Here is a 17,849-nt window from a genome sequence, read left to right on the forward strand (position 1 = left end):
AAGGATTCTAGATGCCACTAAGAACATTCATGATTAACAGGAAAGGGTCAAAATATCAACATTAACAGAAATTTAGAAGTTTATTCCAGCCCTTATGGATGACTTGGAGAGGTTCAAGACTTCAGGGGAGGAGGTAACTGCAGATATGGTAGGAACACCAGGAGAACTAGAATTAGAAGTGGAGCCTGAAGATGAGATGAATTGCTGCAATCCCATGAAAAAACTCTCATGGGTGAGAAGCTGCTTCTCATGGATGAGCAAAGAAAGTGGTTTCCTGAGATGGAATCTACTCCTGGTGAAGATGTTGTGAAGACTGTTGAAATGACAACAAAGGATTTAGAATATTACATAAATTTAGTTGATAAAGCAGTGGCAGGGTTTGAGAAGATTGATGTCAATTTTGAAAGAAGTCCTATGGTGGGTAAAATGCTATTAAACAGCATTGCCTGCTACAGAGAAATCATTTGGGAAAGGAAGAGTCAATTGATGTGGCAAACGTCACTGTTGTTTTGTTTTAAGAAATTGTCACAGCATCCCCCCCACCCGCCTTCAGCAGCCAACACCCTAATCAGCCAGCAGCCAGTAGCCACCAACATCGAGGCAAGACCCTCCACCAGCAAAAAGATTACGACTCACTGAAGGCTCAGATGATGGTTAGCATTTTTCAGTAATAAAGTATTTTTTAAATTAAGGTACACACATTGTTTTTTTAGACATAAGGCTATTACATACTTAATGGACTATAGTATAGCGTAAACATAGCTTTTTTTTTAACATAGCTTTTATATGCACTGGGAAACGAAAAAGTTCAAGTGACTCACTTTATTGCAGTATTTACTTTGTTGTGGTGGTCTGGTACCAAACTCACAATACAGTATCATCGTGGTCTGCCTGTATAGCCATACAATGAAATATTATTCAGCCCCCTCTCCAAAAAAAAAAAAAAAAAAAGGAATGAAGTACTGACACATGCTACAATATGGATGGATGAACCCTAAAAACATTATGCTAAAAAGAAGCCAGTCACAAAAGACCACATATTGTATGACTCCATTTATATGAAATGCCCAGAATAGACAAACCTTATTATTATTTTTACAACTTTTAAAATGTTTCAAATTATTCCACAATAAAAATTTAGAAAAATAAAATCAGGGGACTCGATGAGATCACCTAGAGACAGTATAGACAGAGAGGATAAGGAAACTCAGGACAGAACCTTGGGATATGCTAACACTTTAAAGGTTGAAGACAGGTTGAACAGACAGCAAGAGACTGAGAAAGAGAAAGTAGCCAGCAAGATAGGAAAGTCAGCTATTTGAGCCGCCTGCCAAGACAACAGGGGTGAGGGACATTTTACTGGCCCCAATACTCCAGAGAGCTTAATCAAGACATCTGTCAGATACGTGTAGAAAAAACAATCTGGCTGCCACCCAAGCACAGGAGGGGCAGAGCCTTGCCCCCCAGTGGTGCTTGCTGTGGGGATGAAGATCTATTCTCCTGGGGAAGGAGGAAGATGAAATACCACCAGGGACGGAGCTCAGTGAATGTGCATAGTGATCCTAATCTTCATTTTAGAGAGAGGAAACAGAACCAGAAAATCAAGTGGTTTGCACAATGAATGTGGCAAAGTTGGGATTCAAAATTTTAGCTCTTAAGTCCATGCTTTTCTACTCCTCCCCCAGCAGCCTAGTGAATTGCCAATACCACCTAAAGATCCTTTCGTTTCCAGGGCTGCTAGCCAGCGTTTCCACAAGGGCTACAGTGACTGAGTAAAGTTGCTTCTTAAGAAAGGGTTGCATAAATCAAGAAAATTAAGTTAGACACAAGCAGATTGATATGTATCCCCCTGGGTACTTTAAGGTTAGGCAGGCACACAATGGTGGGGGGCTGGGAGGGCTGCAGTGCAAAGATTTGGGACTCAGTTCACTGCCAATACGGCAGGACGGAGACTGGTCAGCTACCCCAGGTTCAGTTCCCCAGGGACAGGGGAACGGGCAATTTGTCAAGACCTGCCTGGTACATCACTCCCCTGCTTAAACCCCTTTAATGGAATCTTTAGAGAGGGTAAAAGAGGCAGTATCTTGACAAAGCACAGGTGAGGGCAGGGGTGTCAATGCTGCGAACAGGAGGATGAAGTGGACACATGTATCTTAAACACCAAGACTCAGCTCCTGGACACTGGCATCCTGGCCTTGACCCTCCGGGATCCAAAAGATGAGAAGCTGGAGGACAGGGTTTTAGATGCAGGAAGCATCTGGCAAAGCACTCCACAGAGAGTGAGCAAGGTGCGTTCTTAGAACCGAAAGACGATCTCTTTGACTAGAGGGTAGTCGCGTGAGACAGTGTACATTTGGCTGCCAAGAAGGTCTGGGGCCAGGTCTTCAGGGCTCTGTAAACTACCTTACGATTTGAATTTTATCATAAGAGGAAAGGGAAGAGGTTAAGTTTATTCCCTTTTTTAATCAAAATTATACTTACACATAATTAAATTGTCTTTAAAAAAATTTAACCACTGTTAACTTAGTTATCCAAACAGACTATAACCTCTCTGAGGGCAAAGCCATTGGATTGAACTACTTCTACCTCCTCAATATCTAGTGCATTGGTTCTCAAACTTTAGCAGAATCATGGGATGGGGGCAGGGGTGGTTAACACAGATTTTGCTGGGCCCCAACCGTCAAGTTTCTGATTCAGTAGGTCTGGGGTGGGACATGATAACTGTATTCCTTACAAGTTCCCAGGTGTTGTGACTGCACTTTAAGAACCTGGCGGGGAGGGCTTCCCTGGTGGTGCAGTGGTTGAGAATCCGCCTGCCAATGCAGGGGACACGGGTTCGATCCCTGGTCCAGGAAGATCCCACATGCCGCGGAGCAACTAAGCTCGTGTGCCACAACTGCTGAGCCTGTGCTCTAGAGCCCGTGAGCCACAGCTACTATGCCCGCGTGCCGCAACTAGTGAAGCCCACGCGCCTAGAGCCCGTGCTCCACAATGAGAGAAGCCACTGCAATGAGAAGCCTGCGCACCGCAACGAAGAGTAGCCCCCGCTCGCCGCGAACTAGAGAAAGCCCGCGTGCAGCAACGAAGACCCAACACAGCCAAAAATAAATAAATAAATAAATAAATAAATAAATAAATAAATAAATAAATAAATAAATAAATTAATTAATTAATTAAAAAAAAAAAAAAGAATCTGGGTGGGGAAAGTAAAAGATCCTAGAGGGAATCAGTAAAAAGAGTAAGAGAGTATATGCAGACACACTCAGTTCCTGATGCTCTTCTAGACCATATACAAAACAAGCTGGGATAAAAGAGGCTGGAATTATAGAAATCTCAGAGGCAGACTGGAAAAGTAGAGATAAAAACAGTTAATGACAAAACTTTAGCCTAGGAGGTTTCCCCTCCATTAAAGCCCCTGTTCCAAGATACTCTTCCATTTATAAATAAAAAGCAAAACAGTAATTTTTTCAAAATTAACAATTTTAGAACAATTAAACAAAAACCACAAAGAATGCTTTTAAAAGAGTAGTTACATCCTTACCTTCCCTCAATTATCTATACCTGAAATAAACCTAACCGCCAAGCCTGCACTCCTCTAAATAGACATCATCAATTACCTGGTGACAGCTACGAGAAGGGAAGGCAAAATGCCTCCGAGGAACTGAAAAGCATCCAGAAAATTTGCTTTGCCAACTTTAACCCTTCTTAATAATAGAAATGTCAAACTCTTTACTGGTTTATTTTTTTCTTTCTCTCTCTCTCCTCTTTTTCTTGCCTGCGTTTTTAAACTGAACATACAGCATATTTACTAAAGGTATAAAATCAAGGCAAGTTGTTAAGGCTGGCTCCTACAGCGGAAGGAGTGCTGAACTGGGAATCAGGACATCTGGGTTCCACTCCTAGCCCAGGCACAGACTAATTGTATGGCTTTGTGCTCAGTTTATGCTATAAACGTATAGAGTTGGAAAGATGGTCTCTGTGGTCTATTTAAGCTCTGATATTTTGACTTTCAAATCTAAAGAAATAAGAAGCATTATCACACTGTCATGCACACAACGGGACAGTCCCCAGATAACTAGAGTTCAAAGGAAACATTCTTGTGGGATTCCTTCACCTTCCACCTTTGTCAATTAGGCAACTGGACAAAGGGAAAGCAAACATGGATCAAGTATCAAAAGAACAGCTCCAGATGAGTGCTCAGAGGAAGTGGAATCCCTTTACCTTCTGAGTGCCATGCTGCCCTCCGAGGTGGGTGCCAGCTCAGCCAGAGCACCATGTTCTGGTGAACAACAGTACCATCAGTAAGAGTGAAAGAAATCAAACACTTTCTGCAGGTCCAATCTTGGTTTCCCTATAAATAAAACATGACTACAGTCGTTTTAAGTTCTTCCTAGTAATGTACCTTTTCAAATTCCGAAACAATCAGGTAAATTTTTTTAACCTGCTATGCATTTACTACTAATACTTTCATCAATTACACCAAGGAGTTGGTCAAATCTGGCCCACAGCCTGTTTTTCTACAGCCCATGAGCCAAGAATAGTTTCTACATTTTTAAGTGGTTACAATAATCAAAATAAGAATATTTTTTGACAAGTGAAAATTATACAAAATTCAAATTTCGGTGCCTATAAATAAAGTTTTATTGGGACGCAGTCATGCTCATTTGTTTACATAAAGTCTGTGGCTACTTTCTTGCTATGACATAGTTGAGCAGCTGCAAAAATCTCTAATATTTACTATCTGACCTTTTACAGAAAAAGTTTGTGACCCCTAAGTTACACCACAGCCTATATACCCATATCATTTTAATAACAAACACTTCCAAGGGTTATTTAGATCATAAAAGACATAGGTGAAGTATGAATAGGAAAATACTGAAAGAGGAAAAGTGTTCGTACAGAACTGGAATTTTTCAACATATGAGGATAATACTGGCAATGCCTCCTTGTGTGTGTGTATCCGACGTGCAGCTTTCAAACCCAGAAGGAATGACAATCTCTCAATTTCACTGTCTTTCTGCAGCTCTCTATGCTAAAGGAGAAGAGAAAATCTACAGAGTAAAACATTATCACTGGAAAATACAGCTAGGAACCAGAATGGCACTACAAAGTTAAGAAGTTTCCTAATGATGTCAAAATCTCACCTTTTAGTAAGGTGTCCGTGCTTTCTGAACCAAAAATAACTGAGACAAATGGTATGACAAGTGTGAGCATGCCACGGGAGGCAAGGGGACATAGTTTTTGAATTGGGGATGCACTAGAGAGATCTGAGATGCATTAACTGTGATACTCACAGGTCAGAGACTTCCACAGAGCTGAGAGCCAAACAGGTTAACAGACATTCACTCTTACTGATGGAGCCTTTTGATAAATAGAGTTTAAAAGACAAGAGGTACTTGTAAGATTAGAGGTTTTAACAAATGGGTTACTGGGACTGTGAATCTGGGGATCAAGGTTTTTGGTTCAGGCTACCTGCATGGAGCATTCTCATACTACAAACATTAAATAAATTTAGAATCTTGACATGGGGTATTTCTCAAAAAGCATCTAGTCCCGAATCAGCTTCCTAAAAACACATGGGCTATTAAAAACTCGAGGATGATGCCAAATAAATAAATGTGCTAATGAAAATTAGGTCACATATCCATTTTTAAGATTTGCACATGTATTTTAAAGACACTTTTACACTGATGTTTACTAGTACAATTGAGACAAAAGGGGCATCAAAGTTAACACCAGTTGCATTGTGAGGGTCTGTTTAGGAAAGGTTTATGCCCTATACAGAGTTTGAGCACTTACCTCTGTTTCCCCTCTGCTAGTCATTTTTCAGTTGCCTTCCCTCAGGTCAGAAAAGTTCTCCTTTCATTCAGGACTGGCTCAGCAGTATACCTCCTCTTTGGTGCCTTCCTCTGACAGGTGATGTACAGATCTGCACAAACAGATATCCACAGCCCTCCTACCTCTTCTTTCACAGGCCATTTCAGAATGGTGATGTGCTTCCCAAACTCCTAACATCAGCCCACTCCTACTATAACACTCATAAGCTCTGCCAATGTGGGACATGGCCCATATTTGGTCAAATGTGAAAGAGAAAGACAGATGAACGGCAAGAAGCAACAGACCATTGATGTGCTAATTAAGGCTAAGTTACTACATTATGCCAAGGGACTACAAACCTTCAAAGTGATGTTTCTTCAAAGGACCGTCTCAAAAATTCATTAAAATACTGTAGCAGTTTCAGAACTGTCCATTTAAAATATAATGCAGTTGGTGCAAAGTGAAAGGTTTCCTTTCAACCCTCAAAGTCCTATTTTCCTCATTTTTCCTTAGTATTCTTACAGCTTGCACCTTCGAGTAAATTGTAAAAGCCAGAAGAGGCCTATTACTGTATTGATTCACATATTTCCCCACATTAACTAGTCCCTAACGTGGATATGAAATAAGGAAAATGATCCGCATGAGCCTGTAGGTTAAAGAGGAGAAAACAGCGAGCATTTCCTCTGCAAACCCACCCTGCCTAGACTGAGAGTGGAGGAAGGCTTCCCCCAGGGAGGGAGAAGGGTCAAGAGCAGGTAAAGAAATAGGGCAGGTGCCTTCCTGTGAATCAGACACTTAGGCCTCAAATGAAAAGATTCAGAGAGAAAAATCTAAATATGTAAACATACTACTTTTCACCTTTTGGCAAACTACCTTCTTTCCTCTGTGTTTCCTCAAACACAACAATCTACAGGGCCTACTCATTTAAAATAATATTTCAGTCTGAACAGGGAAGAACTTGGAAGGAAAGAATTAACTGTCATTGGAAGCTGTGTAACTGAAATTTATTTGGTAAATGAGAAACTCTCAGAAAATAATGAAAATGAGGAGCCACCAGATTTTTTTGCTCAATTTTCCTTTTCCTCAATTTCAGAATGGAAATGGGAGTGGGGAGGGAGACAGGGAATTATGAAGTGAACATGACACACATTATTTTACAAGCTTATAGCTAATAAATTATGTTGTTCCTAGCTGCTAAAGGAGTGTGATCTTAGGGAGAAAACACCCCTCAGAAGAACAAAGGGGAAAAAAAATCCATGTTAAAGGAGAAAATAAACATGTAAATCATAGCAAAAACCTCATTAGTTAGGTATGTGTAGGGGAAAACAATTGCCTTTTTCTAAGAATAGATTTCCCCACAACTTTAAAATAGATTTCCTCTGATGCATACAAATCATACTTGTCTTCTTTCCTAATAAGTATTATCTTTTTGTATAAAAATAATTTTCAAGACAGGAAAGACAGAAACCAGAGGATTTCATTCATATCTGTACAGAAATATTTACTTTTGTTAGACAAGAAACTCAAGATCACAGTACACAGTGCTTATTTATTTAAATATTTGAAAAGGTCAATGATGGAAAAAATAGGTTCATAATGAGAGTTTTATTCATTAGATTTATTTTACCATTTAAAAAAGTGCTGCTTCTAGGTTATCCTAGCCAGATATAGAACACTTCATGACACATGCAGCTACTGTAATATACTATAATAGACATAGCCATTATAGAATGATTTACACTTTGGCAGGAAACTCAATAGTAGTAATGGTGACTGTTTATTTAAACTAAAAACATTAATAATATACAAATCTTTTTTCTCATTTGATTGAAAGGGCTATAAAATTCAACATACTGACAAAGGAAACTAATCACACAGGTGACGCCTTTGCTAATCGCCTTGAGCTTACTCCTTCCTTAAAGGAGAGCATCACACTCAGCTATACAATTTTCTAGACTGCACGACGGCTTCAAGGCTGGCCTACCATGAAGGATGGGACTGAAAGAAAGTCACGTTTTTAAAAACGGAGAGAAAAAGGCAAATTGTGCCTCGTGTACTTAAAGTACCCAAAGATCATTCTGAGTAAATGTGAAATAAATAAGTGATCAATGAGTAAATAAAGTCTCTGAGCTGACTTAAACCTAGGAGAGTGAGCCAACTGAGCACTAATAATACCATGTAGAAACGTCTAGAAACATCATTTCTTGAACTCAGTCTGGGAGACCATATCTTGCCTGAATATGTACATTATTTACAAAATATTCCCTTTTGGCCTCTGAAAGTTAGCCATTTTAGTTTGGCTGTTAAGCTGTTTCCTTCCATATGCTAGCCAATACTGCAGTTATAACTATCATTAAAATACTCTTATGCATGAATTACAAATATTAACAAAGTAACTCTGCATGTATAAATATCTCAATATTTCTAGCGGAATTTAAAGCATTCAGAATGTACATAAAAGTATTTGTTTTTGGTAGGGCCAGTATTTTTTTTTTTTTAAATCATCGCTGTTTCAATAATGCTTTGTACATAGCAAAGCCCAAAACTGCAAAAACAGTAGCACCAAAACTTGCTCGAAGCCAAAACGTGGAGCTCTTGAGGTCAGCTTGTGTCACGTGCCTGTAGTCAAAAAATATAATTAATGTTTAAAACATGATTAGTATGAAAAAACCAGTTATATGAACAATCTACTTTTAGGGAAGTATTAGCACACTTGTCAGGCTAATTGCATACAGTAATGGTCACCAATAACATTTATCAATAAAGCCACATGTACATTGCTTAGATAATCATTATCTTAAGACATGCTGTAGACATTAATAAAGAAATATCTATAATTAGTTACTATTTGGGAGTAAACAACATCCAAAATGTTATAAATTTTCTTCACATGGGAAACGGAGAACTTAAGACAAATCAACCTGCCACTTTTTAATACCAGCATGGTCCTTCAAAACGAGAGGTAAGACTGAGACCTCACAATTTTGAGAGTCAATTTCATGGAACTTAATGTGCAATCTCCTGTCCCCAGGAACCAAAAGCTATCTTGTAAGCAGTTAAGTGACAAGTGACAATACTTTTCTAAGAGCAATGCTTAAAATCAACTTTGGAAACACTGAGTCCCATAAAAATTTACCAAAAAAAATCCCAAATGGGGAGGGGGAGGATTTACAAGTTTGCATTAATTTGGTTACTGCTGATTAAACAAAGAAGAAGAAGAAAACAAACAAACGAACCAAACCCTGGTATCAGACAGGCAGTGACATTGGTACCAACTAAAGGACATGATGTAACATGATGGACTGAAAGGTAAATGACATAAAAGAAGCCATATTATGCATGATAAGAACAGGGACAGCCTGTATCACAAACTGAGTTTGTGAGCATGCTCAGTTAATAACACTGCTAAGCACCCCCAAGGGTCTCAAGTATGACAGCTTACCATGAAGAGGATACAGCTTTAAAGCAAAGGTTGGAACATTTTATTCAGCGTCACTGAAGTTTTAGTTAAGTGAACACAATTGAGGTGATGCAGAAAACTTACAGAATTAAGAGCTTAGAGAGACTGTCTAGTTTAGGTTATTTCACAACTAAATTAAACAAACAGATTTGAAGCAAGAGTCAGACATCATTAAAAGACCAAGACACTGACATATGCAAAAGAGTTAAGAGCCAAAAATCTATAAATTATACAAAACTACTTTGTCTCAGTAATAGTCAAAGAGAGAACAATCAGGTTAGTTTTCACAAAATGCAATCTGTACATCCCTAAGAAACAAGTTTACAATACAAGCAAAGTGCTCCATGCTTATCACTATGGTAAAACAACACAAAGCACTCCAACTTCTTATCTTACCCAGTTTCTATTAAAAAAAAAAAAAGTCACTCCTTAAATAATTATTATTTTACAAAGCAAAGTGATAACACAGGTTCATGCCACCTTGCAAGTTAGTTCTTCCAACAGGTAATGTTTCATTTTTTTAAAAAACAGTTAGGGAAGAAAATACTTAGGTTTTCAGTTTTTCCACTTGGAAAAACTCCAACAAAGCCAACCCACTGTTTGTGGGAAATGTTACTTGGCTTCAAGAAAAAGTGGACCATGAGATGACCCCAAGAAGACGGAATCTTCTACAGAGCTGACGGCGTGCACCTGGTGAATAATACTGCGTTCGTCGTCTGCTAACAGCATGGCACCCCACTCAGCTACCCGGGCTCTTAACCTTTTATACACATGCACACAGTTTGCAGTTCACAGCACAGCTCACAAAAGAAGGGGACTGAAAGTAATATCTCTCAATTAAACATCCCACACATAAACTGAGTTGCCAACCTACATGATACATCTCATGCTTTCTATATTTAAAATAAAGTTATTCTATAGAAAACTGCCAAACTTAAAAAAATCTATCTATATATACTCCTTTAAAACACTCACATACCAGGCAGGAAACCTAAGGCTGTTATATACGTTCTCTATGTATCCCCCAGAGGCTGGTCTTGGTATATCTGAAACACTAAGAGAAGCCCTTGAAACCAATACTATAAGCAGTACCTGACAATATGCGGTGACTATACTTACTCAAAATGAGGCTAACAACTTAGTCATGAAGTTTAGAAATGCTTCTAGTTTCTGACTACTAAAAACTACAAACATACATCTGTAAAAAAAAAAAAAAAAAAAAAATTGAGTAAAACATCCCAAACTCAGAGGCTGTCATGGCCCTATGATGAGAGTTTCAAAGTTTACAACTCCAAGTCAGCAGAGATGTACAGAACTTAAAGTGAGAACACAGGCTAAAAGTGCATTAGAGTTTTGCTTCAGATTTGGTCTCTCTGTGATTTTCATGCATCTTCACTAATGGAGAATATTTTTACACTTATTTTTTAATTTAGGGGAAAAGGGGGTTAGGATTAATATTAGCTATAATGACATTAAAATCAGTCAAAATGATTTCTCATCAATATTCTTCACGTATGGAATCTGTTAACACAGCTTAGTTCCCTTTGTTGAATTTTGAGAAAGTATTACCATTCATGAAATAATATATTCTAACTGACTTTATTGCTTAGTTTTCTTTTGCATTTCAAGACAGTAATTATTACTTTCCCTAAGCTATAGTATAGTCTTCAATAGGCAAAACAGTGGTTCATATTTATAGATGAAAAACAATACAGATACATGTTCAATATACAGCTAGTTTAAAACTCAAGGCAACCACTGACTCATAAAATATATTTCAATGACTCCATCGATGTTATAATAGTTGTTTAACATACTTTTAGACATGGAAAACTACTTTTAGACAGAAAGCTACTTAGAGAATTATTTTATGCCTTTACCATATGCATTTAAAAGCTACATCACCAGCCTCTATTTACAAAAGAGAATGCATTTATAACAGATGGCACATTTGCATTGCCTGCCTAACTGACAACACCTGAATGGAGAACAGTGCAATCTTAATTGTAAGTATTAAGAACTGAGCCATGTTTGTCATTTCAGATCTCAAGCAGAAGCAGAGTAAAAGCTTCATAAGGCTGCTTCCTAGTTCATGCCTACAAACTCAAGCAAAAGGAATGCTTCCACAATTCAAAAGTTTAATTCTTTCCAAATGACTCACATAAAACATCTCAGAATAAATTATAATATCTTACTGCTTACTTTTTCTTAAGTTTTTTTTGACTATTAAAAAAGTAATACAGGGAGTTCCCTGGTGGCGCAGAGGTTAAAATCCTGCTTGCCAATGCAGGGGACACAGGTTCGAGCCCTGGTCTGGGAAGATCCCACATGCCACGGAGCAACTAAGCCCAGGAGCCACAACTACTGAGCCCGAGTGCCACAACTATTGAAGCCCACGTGCCTAGAGCCTGTGCTCTGCAACAAAGAGAAGCCACTGCAATGAGAAGCCTGTCCACTGCAAGAAAGAGTAGCCCCTGCTTGCCGCAACCAGAGATGGCCTGCGTGCAGCAATGAAGACCCAACGCAGCCAAAAATAAATGAATAAATGAATAAATAAATAAATTTATTTAAAAAAAGTAGTACAAGCACACTGTATGACGAAAATAAAAGTAGGAAGGAACAAAATCACCTAGAATCACCTGAGGCCACTAATTAAAATTTGGGGTATTTCCTTTTAAACTTTTTCTATGTATTTCTAACATAGCTACAAACACAATGTGTATAATTTATATAATTTTATATCTTTTAAAAATATTATATAGGGACTTTTACATAAATTACAGAGACATCATTTTAAATAGCTGCTTTATATTCCTATTGGTGGCTCTCACCATTTACAGGTGACTGTAACTAAAGTGATGAATACCTTTCTACATTAAGATTTTTCGCTACATTTAAAATAGCTTCCTTAAGATAGACTACCCCAAAATGAACATTACAGGGTCAAAAATGTGTGTGTGTGTGTGTGTATATAAAAAGGTTCTTTTTTTCCAATCTACTGATATATCAGAATCACACATTTCCCTACTCTACGCGGAATAAAATAATTTAGGTTCAGCAGTATCTCTTTTTAGAACATAAGAAATAACAACTAAATGCTAAAATATAACCTTAAATAATCGTGTGAAGCTTGTCACAGCTTTCGAGTCCTTAGGTAGGAAATTCCTGTGGAATGGATGCTGGCTTTCTGTCTTAGAAGTGCTGAGGGCCCAGATGTCGATTAGATGACAAGCGCTTTTTGACACAAGTGTGGGAGCAAACCAACAGGTTTGGACCTGGGTATTACTAAGGCTGCTACTCAACAAGGCAGAGAGAAGATAATGTTTCAAAATTTAGGCAATAGAGGCAAATTAAAAACTGTTTGTGTGAAGGTCACAGAGGCATATAACAACGGACCAAAATTCCTATGTACCTTTGCACGGAATGCCTTAAAGAAGGCATACAAGATGCTTTGATTAACTCTACAATTTATGGTAAATATAAGAACATGAACTAAAATCTTTATTGGTTCAGTGTATTTAACCAATAATAAAGGGAATGTTATCCTCTCCCTGCTTTATGTTTCTACCACCTGGTGAAGTATTTTTTAATATTTACCTCTAATAATAATGCCATTACTGCTAATAATAATTTTAACAATGACAATTCTCCAAATTGAACTAGTAGGCATGAAACATTTTAATAAGCTATTTCTCGAACTAGGTTAAGAAATAAAAACATAGTGTCCAGCAAAGAAGAACTATAACACAAATATACGAAAGCTGTTAACTGAGCATGCCTAAACAGTAACATACTTAGGAAAAGGACATAGGTGTGCATCAATGTCAAGAAATGCTTCGCCAAGCATTAGAAGAATAAAAATTCATGGATGATTGTAGATACATGGGAAACACATAATGTCTACATGTTAACTACCGATACTTAAAGGTCAGAATAGACAAACTCCATCCTGTTGTGTCCTTTAATATACTAACCAAACGGCAAAAAATTTTTAATTTATAAGCAGCAGCAGCTTACTTGAAGAGAATCTATAACACAAGCTCTCATATAATTTTAAACGTATGACTATGTGTATGTATCCAAATTCAAAGAAAAGCCTTGTAAGGACCTTGCATATGAACACAGAAGTTTCATATGAAATTAAAACACAGGATGCACTTCCTTAAAATATAATATTTTACCGTAACATAATATCCTAAGAACTCTTACATTCCCAACAGAATCTCTATAGCATTAAGATTTCTAGGAAACTATCCTCTTCATAAAGCAATCCTGTGAAAAGACAGTTCATTTTAGCGTGACAACAGTAAAGTCCTTTCTTCAAAAACAGGGCTCCTATATTAAGTAACATGATTTCAAACAACGTGAAGGAGGAACTTAGGTGATTATTAAAGAAATATGGGCAAATGAAGTGAGTCATTAAAGAACAGATTAATATAAATGTCACATATATCTGATTTTTAAAAATACATTAATAAACAGGATAAAAAATACAATGGGTATGACGACTGTCCATCATACCTTTGCGTTTCGGTAAATACTCAGTGTGAACTACAGATTTTGTTACTGAAGTAAGATGCTGTTACCAAACTTAAGAATTAACATGAACAAATAACCTATACGGCTAATGCAAGTACTAAAATGTGGTGAAAGAAATACTAAAACCAAGATATGCATCAAAGAAAACCACACCAAAATAATAAATTGTAAAATAAACGATTTGATTAAATTACAGGTTAGGAAAAATGGGAGGATTATACACTGAAACACAGCTGGGAAACGGATCAAGAGGAGTTAAAAAATGACTAAGTGGCACAGGCAAACAAATGAAAATGAACATCTAAAGGAAGGGACAAATTAAAGTGCACACACACTACAGTATAGTGACATCCTCATGCAAAGCAGGAGTGTTCTAAAGTCAGAATAATAAATATTTAATAAACTAAAATCCTGGGTAGTTCAAACCAACAATCAAGCCCACTCCTACATAATCACTTTAACACCTTCAGATTTAAGAGGTATTTATAATTAAAATATAATCAAAAGGTATTTTTCTCCAATAACATGATTTTCACTATTTGAAATGAAAGCATTGCCAGAGACTAAAATCATCTGGCCACAGGTTAATCATCTTCCAAATGTATTTAAATTCAAATAATTCCAGCTATTCATAAATTATTCCAAAGAAAAACATAAACCTATCCAGATCTAAAGGCTGAGACCATAATTACCAAAGAACAAAGTCACATGTCAGATAGGTAGTTAAACACTTCTCTCACATGTTGAATACACATTCAATTAAACTGGAAAGAAAAAAATTTTTATTACTACTTTCTACTTAAAATACATAGTGTCAGTAAATAAGCTAAAAAAATAAAGACAATCTTTTCTGGTCAAAGACAGATGGGGAAAAGTGGACAATTTCAGAAATGTTGGAACTGTTGAAACTGCGTTAAGTATAAATTAATTAATTTGGCATAGATCTTCTCATGATCAGGTTATAGCACTTCCTTTGCTAGCATAAGGCACTAAGGTCACTGAAAATATAACCAAAAGTTAAAAAAAAAAATTTAACATAATATTTAGAAAGGTATTTAAATATAGGTCTGTATCTTCTTCATCTTGATATTTTGCCCCAGCTCACAGCAGGATCCTATCTAAAGCAGGTACTTAAGTATTTGGATGAATAAATCAAAGTGGTAGGAGGATGACATAAAGGGAGAACGTGGCCCCAAACATGTATTATCTCTGGAAGTAGTTTCTATTTTGGTGATCAAAATTTTTACAAGCACACTAAAACAATGTACTAATTTGAGACCAACATGTATGTACCAATATTTGTCTATTAATTTCTTTGCAGACATTTAACAAAACTTTTTGGTTAAATAAAAAATTTTAAACTGCTCATTTATACTTCTAAATCAAACGCTAGGCACAGCAGATTTCTAAAACGAAAGACTTAAGACTTACTGTTGAGTGAGAATCGTCCCTATTGAATTACAGTGAAAAATTCTTACGTGACTTTTACTCAATTAGTGAATCCTTTTTCTGTTTATGTAACATTAAGATATACCTAGCACAGCAAACCAGTGGTGACCAACCACCAAAAGGTTGCCAAAACCCAAGACATAGTAGGGAAAGTGGTTCCATTCTCACCCCACCAACCCCATTACTTTTTTCAAGTTATTAAAGAGAGAGGAGTAAAACTGTATGTGGAGGTGTTTGTAAGAGACATTTTCATTCCTCAGGTGTACCTTTTTCTGGCCTGCATTTTTCACAACTTTAGGCTATGTCTTAAGACTGAAGTTGCAAACTTCAGGTCACACAGGCATATAATATGCCTGTAAACATGCTTTCTTTGTTCTGATTAGTACTTCAGATTTTTAAAATTTAATTGCCTTTATTTAAATATCAGGAAATTTTACCTAAAAATCCTGACTTGTAGTGTCTCAGAGAATCACAAGTCCTGGCAACACCACGCTTGGACAATAAGCAACAGCCAGAGCTGAGTGGTGGCCGCCTCCTGCAGGCAGGACCTGTCGTAGCTCCCACCTCTCTTATTTCTTCTCCTCGGCCACCTTCATTCATTAACATTATCCATCCAGACCCTGTAGGTACTTAAGTTTTTGGCCTCCATCCTCACCTACCTCATCTATAATCCTTTTGTGAATTAGAAGAAACTTCAATATAGAGCTCCTAAATTTCCACTGGACTTCTATAAAATAATTTATTGAAATACTACCAGGGAAGAGGAAGGAGTTCTTTGAAAAGTATGCTGGTTTCCCTCCTCATCTTTTTCATTCTTTCCCTTCTTGATTACCAGACATCAGTGATGTATGCTGACATTACCATTAAATTATTTCTAGTTTATAATTAGATATGACAAAATGTACTGATTTCTCTTCGAGGATCACTGTACAGAGTAATTTATGATGAGCAATCTCCTCCATTAATGCACACCCAACCTATTTCATTGGGAAGCTGACTAAACCAACCTAAAATTAAAATTGTCACTAAAGATGCAGACAACGAATCAATCTGCAATTATTGACGATCAAGAGCTTCTAGAATAAAACTGATGCTTTGCGATCAGCAATTACTAGGAGCCAAGGTGAGTTCACCAAGAATAAGACACCAAATAGATGCCACTTTCTATTTAGATAAAATTAATACATTGGTGGATCAGAGGAATGTGGTAGAAATTATACTGATTTCAAAAGAGCCCTCCAGGAAATCTCTTATAAGACAGTAAGACACAACATGGGCTGGAAAGTAAAATATTTTTAATTGACAGAATAATCTTTCCCCAAGAATTTTGAATCTGTGTCACTGGGAAAAGAGTTCTCTAGTGGAGCACTAAAGGGCTTGTTTGCTTGAGCAATCTCGCTCTCTGATCTCTGGGTATTCAACATTATTTTTTAATCAATAACTTGAAAGATAAAGAAGACACAGCTACCAAATTTGCAAATAACACAATGCCGAGAAATATATATAATGGGACAAATGACAGAAATAATGTTTGAAATGACTGAGCTAGAACAATGGATCAAAAAGCAGAATATGACACTCAATAGAGATATATATGTATCAGCATTTAGATACAAAGAGCCAACTAAAACTGTCAAATACACAGAGAGGAGGGGACACTGCCTTAATAGCACTTTGTATGAAAAAATCTGATTGCAACCCCAAGATTAATATGCATCAACAGTGGGCGGGGGCTGCTAAAAAGTTAATTCATGCAGCAGACAGGTGCTGTCCTAACTGTGGAATATGACCGCCCACCGTTATGGACTAGTCAGATCACACCGGAAGCACCGTTCTCCATTCTCAGTGGCACTTTTTAAGAGGTACTCTGAACAACTAAGGGGCTTTCAGATGAGGAAAACCAGGAATGATGAAGTCACTAAACCATCTAATTTAAGAAAAGGCTGAAAGAAATGGGGATGTTCTACCTGGAGAAGAGAAAATTAGGGGAGACATGATGGCCGTCTTCAAATGTCTGAAGGCTATGTTGAAGAGGGAGTAGAATAGTCGTATGTTGTTCTAAAGGGCAGAACTAAAACTAAAGGAGAGAAAGTTATAGGGAAATAATTTTAGTCAAAAAAAAAAAAAAAAGGCAAAAGCAAAAACCCTCTCCAATGAGGAAAGCCATCAGCAGATAAACAGTACTCTCTCAGGAAGGCTCGCAGGAAGGCAATCTAATGGGAGGTTAGGCCAGATGAATTCTAGAATCTCTTCCAACTCTACCATTTCCAACACCGGAGCTCCTGAATGCTGTTTGGTTTGAACTAGCCTTGCACTTTCTCAGACAGTTGTCATGAGCAAATCTGTCTGTGTTACTCTTTCTAAGATGCCATTCAAAAGACAGAGGCAGAACTTCACCACCAAATGAGCGTGGTGATCCCTTCAAAGCAATCACCTATGATGGCTGCATTCTTATTCCAGAGCTACTAGTGCTCAAAACATCACTGAAACTCTTCTAGAATGTCTTCAGAGTCAGTTTCTGACTCACATAAGATATAGCCTCACTGTTTAATAGCCATGTCTACACTGCTGGTGGACACAAACT

General features: G+C 37.3%; 1 protein-coding gene across 19 annotated transcripts in view; it reads right to left on the reverse strand.

The window, feature by feature from the left end:
* The window catches only part of RHOT1 (ras homolog family member T1), a 91,150-nt gene that overhangs the window by 23,503 nt on the left and 49,798 nt on the right, over positions 1-17,849 (reverse strand). For 11 of the 19 annotated variants that reach the window (XM_082370877.1, XM_082370888.1, XM_082370889.1 and 8 more), the window contains one exon: positions 7,347-8,436. In XM_082370877.1, the coding sequence (XP_082227003.1) occupies positions 8,319-8,436 (118 nt within the window). In that variant the 3' untranslated portion in view covers positions 7,347-8,318. The other 8 variants (XM_082370882.1, XM_082370881.1, XR_014238198.1 and 5 more) reach the window with 7 other exon arrangements.

This window comes from Balaenoptera borealis, assembly GCF_965194805.1.
Source record: "Balaenoptera borealis genome assembly, chromosome: 20".
Classification (NCBI taxonomy): Eukaryota; Metazoa; Chordata; class Mammalia; order Artiodactyla; family Balaenopteridae; genus Balaenoptera; species Balaenoptera borealis.